General features: G+C 37.8%; 1 protein-coding gene across 1 annotated transcript; it reads right to left on the reverse strand.

The window, feature by feature from the left end:
* Positions 364 to 3131, reverse strand: LOC109835898 (G-type lectin S-receptor-like serine/threonine-protein kinase At2g19130). The gene is made up of 3 exons (XM_020403875.1): positions 835 to 3131; positions 584 to 771; positions 364 to 516 (listed from the first exon to the last, which is right to left on the reverse strand). The coding sequence occupies exons 1-3, from the start codon at positions 2909 to 2911 to the stop codon at positions 388 to 390; spliced, it is 2394 nt and encodes a 797-aa protein (XP_020259464.1). The 5' UTR covers positions 2912 to 3131; the 3' UTR covers positions 364 to 387.

Below are 11392 nucleotides of genomic sequence, written 5' to 3' on the forward strand. Positions count from 1 at the left end.
TATTCTTTGTGGTCTTATGAAAATGGTAGATATCTTTCAAGTACTACTACTTCTCAGCTGAAATCATTTTAAATATGAACATGTGTGTACATGTTTTTGTTTATAACAGATCATATCTTTAAGTTTTGTTACAAATAATGTTTATTATATCTCTTATCATGGTTAATATTGAATGTTGTTATTTTTTGCATAACGCCAAATTTTGTTTAAAAATTGTGATCCTTGAGACAAATCTATCGTAGAAAAGTTTGTTTACCAACTGCTCATAAATAAGCCACCTTGATCCCTAGTACTCAATATATATTTCTTATTTCCAACTACTAACATGATGATATGTATATTAGCACTAGTAAGACATGGAATTCTGGTACATGAGAGCACATCTGATTACTCATAGTAACTAACTATAGAAACCTCCTCTGCAAGTCGTTGAAGAGTTCTTGGGAATGGAGGCATCTTCAGCTCTAAAACCCCTTCCAGGACGTTAATAACTTCCACCATCGATGGCCTATCTGCCTCAAAATCTTGAATGCACCAGCAAGCAACTCTGCAGACTCTGTTCAGCTATCGATGGCCTATCTGCCTCAAAATCTTGAATGCACCAGCAAGCAACTCTGCAGACTCTGTTCAGCTCCAAAGCATCCGCAGAACCATTTAAATCCTCATCTAGCAAGCTAAGAACCTCTCCTGTAATGAGTTTGCTCGCAGCCTGAACAGGAAAATACCTAATGCTCCCATCTTCAGCCAATTTTGAGTTTCTTCTACCAGATACTATTTCAAATAGCATCATACCATAGCTATAGACATCTTCAGCCAATTTTGAGTTTCTTCTACCAGATACTATTTCAAATAGCATCATACCATAGCTATAGACATCTGCTTTGGGTGTTATTGGTAGCCCTTCGATCCATTCTGGTGCTAGATAGCCTATAGTTCCCCTCATCGTTGTTAGAACTCGGCTGAAGTCATGGCCAATGAGCTTTGCCATTCCAAAGTCTGATAATTTTGGGCAGAATTCAGTATCTAATAGAACGTTTTCTGGCTTTATATCACAGTGGATGATGCATTCTCTACATTCTTCATGGAGATATGCCAATCCCCTGGCAGTGCCTAGTATGATCTGATATCTAGTCTTCCAGTCTAAATTCTTGGATTGTTTTTGAAAGAGGTGGTGATCCAAAGATCCCATTGGCATGTAATCATAAACCAGAATCTTCTCAGTTCCCTCACAGCAGAACCCGCGTAGACGGACTAGATTAACATGCTGAATTCTGCCCAAAGTTCCTAATTCATTTCGGAACTCCTTCTCTCCTTGACGAACCCCTTCTAGTCTTTTCACAGCTACAAAATCTGAATTAGATAGAATTCCTTTGAATACCAAACCGAATCCTCCTCCACCGAGCTTTTCTGAAAAGTTCTTTGTCATGCGCCGCAATTCATTATAAGTAAATGATACCAAAGGACCTTCAGGGAATTTTGATGTCCCCTGACCTTTTCTTCGACAGATCCATATCAATGCCATAAGGGTTAACAAAACTATTGCTACTGTTGCACTTAGAGCAATTTTTATGATTAATTTCCTTTTCCCTGTCCGTGGCAGGTCAGAAGCTGCCAGCCTTAGGTAAAGAGTACCGGATCTATTTTCGCCTTCGGATAGAATTTTAAGATTTTTGATGTCTCCATACCAAATTGAACACCCATTGCCATGAGAATAAGCAGTGCACGAGCAATTATTCAAACAAGCTACTTCACATTCTTCAGCGCTTGTTGTTGCTACAGGCTGTGAATCTGCCGGCAAGAGCAGATTGGGTATGGCCAAAAATCCATCCTTTTCCCCGGTGGTCGAGTTCCTATCATTGCACTGCAAGTGAGTTTTCCTTGAACACCCTGAACTCCAATCTTCTAACTCCCAGTCTCTCATGGAAGTTGGACTGAAGCCACTCGGACAGCTGCATACTGGTGTGTCTTTATTGTCACACATACCGAAAGTGCCACAGACTGAGTAAATATCACAAAGGGAGAGTGGCTCAGCCCAGACCAGCACCCATCCTTGTTCATCATTAAACCACATCCACTGTTGCGCTTGCCCAGACGAGTGCATTAAAGTCCGACCCAATATCCCATCAGAGAAGTTGTAGCTGTAATACCTACTCTTGTTGTTATCGACAAATTCGGACCTGAGGATATTGTACCCATCCATTTCAGGCATCAAGGTAAAGGACTTTCCATTCCATACTCCACTTCGCCAATAGCTTCTCGATTTGTTCCATTGCAAAATAAGCTGATGGATGCCACTCGGGTCTATAGTTTTGGTGAAAAGCCCAGGAGATGGATCCTCGGTGTTCCTCCATGAAGTAAGGCTTTGATATTCCCCAGTGATTTTATTCACACCGACCCATCCATTGGGCAGGCATGTATCGGTTGGATGATCAAAACTCTGCCACAGTATAATAGACGAATTCGATTGGTCTCTGAGAACCAGATTACCTGTATCAAGAAGCGTCGCGATGATAGAAATGGAGGAAGAAGATGATGGTGATGTTGTGTTTGATGACCAAACTGGGAGCTTGGAATGAGAGATGACTAGATTGCCATCTTTGGCCAGCTTCAGTTCAGAAGTTGCAGGATTGGATACTGGTTTTTCTCTGTTTGCTACCCATACAACTGTTTGTGTAGGGATCTTTTTGTACCAGATGCCAATGTAGTAGTTGTTGGATTTGCCTGGGGTGAAGAAGCCAAGTTCAAAGATGCCTCCTTTGGAGACTATGGTTTGGTTTCCAGATATGGATTGGCCTTGGGAGATCGTATCAGTTGCCAAAGTGAGAACTGTATTAAGTGAGAGGAGAAGAAGAAAATGGTGAACTGGGAAGAAATAGGGGGATTTTGAGAACATTTTGCGAGATGAATGCATGGAGAAAAGAGTGTTTGTTTGTAATATCCTGAAGGTTTGCGAACAGGGAGATAAAAAATGTAGGTAAAATTTACTTGAAGTCAGTACTTGTCAGTTACATCAGAAGTCTCAGATTTTCTTCTACTTTGTTCTCAAGCCTGTGGCGCGCTGCTAACAAATAAGCGCGTTTCCTGTTATGTAGCATGGTTACTTCTGTCATAGAAGTGCGTCGTGCCAAACACGTCACATATTTTATTTGTATTTTTCTTCTGTTGTTAGGTGTGTTGTTTCCATTTTTGGACGAATTCCTAAAGAAACTCAAAATTGTTGGGAATTCCTGATTGCAGGTGAGACGGTAGAAAGTCCACTTCTTAGTGACAGCGGTCCGTTGTAAATGTCTCCGTGTCATCACAATAATGGAACTTAACACTCACACACAGCGTTGGTCTTTGATTTGGTAACACAAGGAGCCAAAAATCATTTTCTTTAGCTATCATGTGACTTTGTCAAGTTTGTCAATATGTGATGGTTGAAAAAAAATCTCTGTTGTGGTCACAAGAACCATGGAAAGGACACAAATTGACTCCCGCTACAATGCTCAGGGCATTGGCGACTTGCTTTACCACGTACTAAGCATGAGGTCTCAAAAGTCTCTGTTCTGTTTGTGTTTTCATAATAAAGATAGTGACTGATTTGTAAAGGTTAACTCTTGCACGTAAAAAGTGTTGGAGTTGCGGAAGCTAGATGGTAATTGATTTTAATTTTAGATGATTGAGAGAATGGAGGAAGTAGAAGGGAAATAAAAAGTTGGAAGGGAAGAAGCTAGCTTGAAGAAACTTTGTTTTAATTGCTTCAAAGCTTGTTCCCAATGCTTACATCCATTGCCTATTTATAAGTACATATAGAACTATCTAGAGCATAGATATTTACATGAAACATTTTAGAGTATATTATAATATTCCTATATTCTAGATATATCTTATTTTTGTTATATTTCTAGCTCTAGTTATCTCCAGAAGCTATCCATATTACAAAGTTATTGTAGAGTGTTCTAGAATTACAAATTATCTTCTACACCCCTCCTTAATTTGTAATTCCCAACTCATTTCTGAATAGTATAAACTTTTTGGAGGGCACTGCTTTTGTGAAGATGTCTACTAGCTGCTTATTTGTTGAGATAAACTCTAGCTTGATCTCCTTATCTTCAACGAGCTTTCTAATGAAACGATGACGAATTTCAATATGTTTGGTTTTGGCATGGAAGACTGGATACTTTGTCATGGCTATTGCAGACTTGCTGTCATAGTAGAGATTAGTCGGTGACTCTTGGTCTTGTTGTAAATCAGATAAAATCATTCGAAGCCATACTGCTTCGCATGCGGCATTTGTAGCTGAGATATACTCTGCTTCTGCAGATGAGAGAGCTATGATCTGTTGTTTCTTTGAGGGTCTAGGATATTACCTTAGATCTCAGAGTGAAGACATATCTTGAAGTGCTTTTGCGATCATCAATACATCCAGCCCAGTCGCTGTCAGTGCAGCCAAATAATGCATTGTCTTCTTCTATTGTGTATTTTATTCCCATGCTCTTTGTACCTTAAAGATATCGAAGAATCTGCTTCGTTGCTCCATAGTGTAGCTTACTTGGATTGCTCATGAATCTGGACACAATGCTTACAGCGTACAATATGTACAGTCTTGTATTTGTGAGGTAGATTAGCGATCCGACTAGGCTTCTGTAACTTGAGGCATCCACCTTTGGTGCTCCATCGTTCATTGATAGCTCTTCATTTAGCAATGCTGGTGTAGCTACTGGATTGCAATTCTTCATGTTGAACCTCTTCAGAAGATCTTCACAGTACTTCTCTTGATTGATGAATATTTCTCATTCAATTGTTTTACTTGTATTCTCAGCAATTATCTCATCAATCCTAAATGTGTCATCTCAAAATCTTCTTTCATCTTCCTTTTAAATTCTTCACGCATCATGGTGTTAGTGTCACAATAAATTAAATCATCAACATATAGGCAAACGATAAGGAAGTCCGCACCTTTTTTCACCTTTTTTCTTCACATATAAAGACGGTTCACTTGGGCTCCTTTGAAATCCATGCTCTTGGTAATAGTTATCAATTTTGCTATTTCAAGCCCGCAGTGCTTGCTTCAACCCGTATAGTGCTTTGTGCAGCCGATAAACTTTGTTTTCTTCTCTCTTGACTATGTAGCCATGTGGTTGCTCAACATAGAGTTTCTCTTCAAGTTCTTCATTTAGGAATGTTGACTTGACATCTAGCTGAAACACTTTAAACTTGAGCTGAGCTGCTATGGCCAATATTGTCCTTATGGTCTCCATACGAGCAACTAGGGCAAATATCTCATTGAAGTCGACTCCTGGTTGCTGAGAGTAACCCTTCGCGACTAATCAAGCCTTGAGTTTCTAAACGGAACCATCTTCATTGTACTTGGTTTTGTATATCCACTTAAGCCCAATAACCTCCTTTCCTTCTGGAAGATTCACCAGCTCCTATGTCTTGTTCTTCTCAATCATGTATATTTCTTCATCCATTTCTTTTCTCCAACCTTCATCTTGAACAGCCTCTTCAAATTTCTGTGGTTCACAGGAGAAGAATGCTACATCACAGGAGTCATAAATATCTTGAAGTGAACGCACCTTTCTCGATAGTAAATCTGCGTCTGAAGTTGATGCATATGGGGATCTTGAACTAGGAGAATCTTGATATGACGTGGCTCCCCTCGTTTCTTCTTCAATGATGTTTGGTGTTGAGGTTTGATTTGGATCACCGTCCCATGTTCCTGAGTCATCGAAGATAACATCTATGGAGACCACCAATTTGTTAGTATCAGGATTGTATAATCCATAGGCTTTGGATTCTTCTGTAGCCAATAAAAATAAGTTTTCTCCTTTTTCATCAAACTTTTCCTTTCTTGGCTGTGTTAGTTTATGTGCATAGGCGATACACCCAAATACCTTAAAGAAATTCACTTTCGCTTATCACCTCCAAGCTTCATATGGCATCTTGTTTGGCACAACTTTTGTTGGTGATCTATTCAAGATGTAGACTATTGTATATACCGCCTCAGTTCATAGTTTGTTTAGGAGATTTTTACCTTTTAACATGCTCCTCGCCATCTCCACAATTGATCTATTTCTTCTTTGTATATATCGCCTCAGTTCATAGTTTGATTAGGAGATTTTTACCTTTTAACATGCTCCTCGCCATCTCCACAATTAATCTATTTCTTCTTTCCGCTATTTATTTTATTGTGGAGTGTACCTTGTTGTTAGCTCCTTTTTAAGTCCATGATTTTTACAGAAATTTTTAAATACATTGGAGGTGAACTCTCCTCCATAATCAGTTCTTAAAACTTTTAATTTGTAGCCACTTGCTTTTCTACAAGAGCCTTAAACTCAAAAAACTTTGAGAATACTTCTGATTTTGCTTTTAAGAAATATATCCACGTCATTCTGTTATAATCATCAACAAATAACAATAAATATATTCTTCCATTTAATGATGGGGTTTGTGTTGGGCCACAAACATCAGAATGCACCAATTCTAATGGGGATTTTGCTCTCCAAGAAGTTTTAGTAAATGATTAAGCGATGCATTTTTCCATAAATGCATCCTTCACAAACTTTTTCTTCCTTATTTATTTGTGGGAGTCCTATCACCATATTCTTCATTTTTAGCAAATTTAGACTCTTGAAGCTTAAGTGGTCTTATCTTCAATGCCATAATAAAGAATCGTTATTTTCTTCTAATTTGAGTGCAAGATTCTCTACAGACATTTTTAGGGGAAAAACTTTGTTAGTAGTCATTTTTTATTCTGGCCACTATTAGCTTATTGTTATCATCTATTATCACACATTCATTCTTAAAGAAATTGATTGTATATCCTTTTTGAATTAATTGTTCCACACTAAGTAAATTTTGAGTTAGTCTCAGAACATAAAGAACATCTGAGATGTATTTAGTCTTACCTTCCTTCGTCTAGACTTCTATCACCCTCTTTCCTTCAATGTTTTTTAATTTTCCGTCTCCAAGCTTTATTTGGGAGCTTGCTTCCATCCTTCAACTCTACGAAGCTGCTCTTATTTCTTGTCATATGATTGTTGCATCTACTATCCAAAAACCAAGTATCTTTTTCTTCTAATTATGCATTAAAACATGAATAAAATTGGTGATCGGTTTCTACTTCTGTATAGTGGACTTCATTATTTTTTTGATACCATCAATCTTTTTGGGAGTGATTAGCATTTCTGCAGTTTGTGCATTTAAATTTACAGTTATACGTGTTATGTCCAGACTTACTACAGATTATACAATAGGAGGTAAACTTACCTTTTGAGAAATCTTTGTCTCTCTCATTCATTCTTTCTTGTCTCCCGAACTTTCTTTCATGGTAGTTGCCTCTTTCATCTTGTGTTATCTGAGAAAATCTTTTTTTTTTCTTTAGTTTCATACTCTTCTTTTCTTGAAAATGTTAGTTTGACTAGAATGCTTGCTCCACCTCTTGGCTTGAAGATCTGCTTCTTCTAAGCTCATGTGACTCCAAAGAAACCATTAGTTCATAAAAACTTAGTTTTGATAAATCTTTAGATTTTTGTATGGCAGCAACAGTATGATCCCATGTAGGGGGAAGGCTTCTTAATATCTTCTCAACAATCTTCTTATCATCTATTTTATCCCCATAGCTTCTAATTTGATTAATAATTGAGGTAACTATCAGAAAATTCTTTCACAGATTCATTATCTTTCATCTTTATGTTATCAAAGTCTCTCCATAAAGATTGTAGCTTGATAGAGATTACCTTATCGGAGTCCTTAAATTCTTGTTTGAGTATGTCACATGCATCCTTTGATTTGACGCGGACATTATTTGGGGAAAGATTGCTTTGCTTACCCCTTGTTGGGTAAAGAGAAGTGTCTTCCCATCCTTTTTCTTGTTCTCCTTGTACTCCTTTTGCTTTGCCAGTGTCTATGATGCTAACACTACCGAGTCATCTGGACCCTCATAGCCTTCTTCGACAAGCTCCCAAAGTTCTTGAGAGATGAAGAGTGTCTTCATTTGGAGGCTCCAGAAGTCATAGTTTTCGCCGTAAAAAATGAGGACTAAGTTTTGAGAGTAGTTGAAAAGAAAAGGGGCAATTGGTGATGAGGCTGCCATTTAGAATGGTAGTGAAAGGCTAAAAGCTTTCAAGATTGATTTAAGATGGAATAGGATGACTCTGATACCAAATTTGCTGGAGTTGCAGAAGCTAGATGGGTAATTAATTTTAGTTTTAGAAGATTGAGAATGGTGGAAGTAAAAGGGAAATGAAAAGTTGGAAGAGAAGAGGCTAGCTTGAAGATTTATTTTAATTGCTTTAAAGCTTGTTCCCAATGTTTACATCCATTGCCTATTTATAGGCACATATAGAACTATCTAGAGCATATATATTTTATATGAAACATTCTAGAGTATATTACAATATTCCTATATTTTAGATATATCTTATTTTTGTCATATTTCTAGTCCTAGTTATCTCTAGAAGCTTTTCATATTTCAAAGTTATTGGAGAGTGTTCTAGAATTACAAATTATCTTCTAACAAAAAGAACTAGTGTCACCTGTTTCTGTTTTTTTTTTTTTTTTGCCTAATTAATTTTTTTAAAATCTATGGTTGTAGATTCATTGAGAATGATTAGAATCAAATTGAACACCTCTTAGAAGGGTAATATTTCATCATTTTCATTGCCTTTTTGTGGATAATTCACCTAGTTTTAGGCACTGGAAGGCCCACACGAGGATTTATTAGCACACTAGTATAGAGCACTGTTGATAATTCTGCCACTTGATTTTTTGATATTTTCACTTTACTTTGTATAAATAGTCAATATTTAGTCACAGTTAATCACATCTTCAACATGGGGAATAACAACAATCAACAGAAGAACATTATGCATGTATTAACGGTTCAGTGAGGGTCCATATTGACTATCTACAGAAAGACTTTTAAGGAAGGCATAAAATCAAGAAGTTATGACTTTTCGAAATAAATTAGTTCATAATATCAGAGTTTTGGTGCACCAGAAAAGACTTTTAAGTAGAGCAACGCATCAAATTTGGATTTTTGATGCGGTGGAAGCTGCCATTAGAAAAATTATTGCCTTAGCAACAAGAAGCCCATTAAATTTGCGCTCTTATTTTTCTCTCATGTTTTTTCCTCCTCTGTAAGATGATAGAATTCTATGTTACAATGGATGGGTGTACTTCAGTTTTGTATGGGGAACTGACTTCAAACTCGAACGAAAAATCTCATTATTTTTCCTAGAAAGCATTTATTAACATTAAGGCAGTTTTGAGACAGAATAAAGTGCAATGGCTAGTTTTACTATAAATCTCATACTACTTCCATACTATAAGATAAAAATCTCATAAAATTGTGACCAATACGCTATATCCTTATCTATGGAAGATATTTTAAGTCTCGGAGTACCTAAATAACATGAGCTTCATTATATTATAGAGTTAATAAGATGACGAGACCTCTACGCCAACCCGCAGCCATCGGCAGAAGTATGTCGAGTGGATAAAGCTGCAAATTCCAGGGGAATTTTGATGAGCTTTAAGTTCGTTCCTCTTCAAGTTGGTAACTTTGTTGTAATTGGTTGTAAGTTTGACTGTGGAGAACTTCATGACATTCTCACGAGCTTGAAACTCTGTAATGCTGTACATGACTAAAGCCTATGATATGCATTCATGCTCTGATAAGTGTAGCTATGTTACTTTTCAAGTAGAACTTACATTATTTGCAATTTCTGTTGTATTAGTGTCATTGTGATTCTTTTGATTCTCAATGTCTTCTGTTGTATTAGTGTCAGTGTGATTCTTTTGATTCTCAAAAAAATAATATTGTAACTAAGATTGACTATCAACAGATGATATTTCATTGTGGCACCAAAAGGTGGAAAAGTATATATTAAGTTTGAACGGTTGGAAATTCTCGTGTTAGTATATAGTATCAAATTTATGAAGAATAAAAAGGAGTGACAATATTAAGTTCAAAGTTATGATCAATGCTTATATTATTTAAGATTTTGGATTGATTTGATTATCAGCCTGTTAGATTAAATCTGATTACGGGCACATATGTTATATTAATGTGTAATGTTATCTTTAAGGTTGACCCGCATAAAGTGATTAATTAGTAATTTTGGGTCAATGGATATTTGTAGGTGTCAAAAAAAATACTTACGGACAACCAAATACTGCTCAAGGCAAAAAGAAGACGATAAACGCCATTTTCTTAGTCAGAGGAGATCATTCAAAGGAAGCGAAACAACATAGAAGAACAACGTACACACCAACGACAAAATACACCGACAAGCAGCCCATGGTGACCCGCTTTAGGCGCGACAGTCCATGGTGACCTGCTTTAGGCGCGGCAGTCCATGGTGACGCGCCTAAGGCGCGGCAGCCTATGGTGGCGCGCCTATTGCGCATCAGTCCATGGTGACGTGCAAACTACAGGGAGCTGCCGCGGCGGTTAAAAAAGCAGTTATACGATGATTTTCAAGGTCCACGTGGCGGCATATCAGAAAAAGAACGTGTGCTGACGTGGATAAGCGGTTAAACCACAAAAAAAGTGGTTAAAAGTCGTGGTAAGACAGTTTCAAGCACGATGGGAACGTGGCTGTAACGGCCTCTTTGGCCACGCCAGTCCACATTGGCGCGCCAATAGCCGCGGCAGTGTGGACTGACGCGCCCAAAGAGAGTCCAATTGATCAGGTATTTCGCCCCCATTTTCGCTGTTGTGCACTCCTATCCCTATAAATACCTCCCTAGACACGAAACAAAGGACAGAGAGCAGATTGGAGCATAGAGACTTGGGATTTTGATAATTTTGAGGAAGAGAGAGAGTTTTCACCTTTCATAAACAGCGTTTGGTGATTCCTAGAGATCTAAGCTCAGACTTGATCTTTGGAAGAGTGAACATCTTACATCGATAAGATATTCGCTTTAAATTCTTACTTCGATAAACGAAGGAAGAATCTCTAAACCCTTCACAATCTGTGATTTGGTGGTCCACGAGTCAAAGCACTCCCGACACAGGCAAAGTCCCACAAAACAGGAGTCGATAAACGATTTCTGTGTTATTTTCCAAGAGAGTTGTAATTTACTTATTTTTCATTGTAATTCTCTATAAACGATTTAAGTTTTAATGGAATCGACAATGGAAACAACTTTCGACGAAAATAAACTGGCGACCACAGTGGGAGCCAACGGTCTCGCTGCCGAGGCCGTAGTGTCGTAGCCGATCAAGATCGTGATCAATGAAGAGATCGAATATGAATTCGATCAAGCAAAATTTAAGGAGTATCTGTTATCCTCATCCTCAATATCTTCCTCGCCTCGCAAGTGCAGGAAGATTTTATCTTCCAAGAAAGTTCTCAAGTCTTCAATTCCGATGAAGACCGTAGGTGAAGGTTCTTGCCAG

Source organism: Asparagus officinalis, chromosome 4 (genome assembly GCF_001876935.1).
Source record: "Asparagus officinalis chromosome 4, Aspof.V1, whole genome shotgun sequence".
NCBI classification, from domain to species: Eukaryota; Viridiplantae; Streptophyta; class Magnoliopsida; order Asparagales; family Asparagaceae; genus Asparagus; species Asparagus officinalis.

What these genes read in the sequence shown, in the direction of transcription:
- LOC109835898 (XM_020403875.1), bottom strand. Translation starts at nt 2,911, where the DNA reads ATGCATTCATCTCGCAAAATGTTCTCAAAATCCCCCTATTTCTTCCCA. An exon ending in GCTATTTGAAATAGTATCTG is followed by an intron (nt 772 to 834) that starts GTAGAAGAAACT and finishes TATTTGAAATAG; the next exon opens with TATCTGGTAGAAGAAACTCA. An exon ending in GGTGCATTCAAGATTTTGAG is followed by an intron (nt 517 to 583) that starts GCAGATAGGCCA and finishes CAAGATTTTGAG; the next exon opens with GCAGATAGGCCATCGATGGT.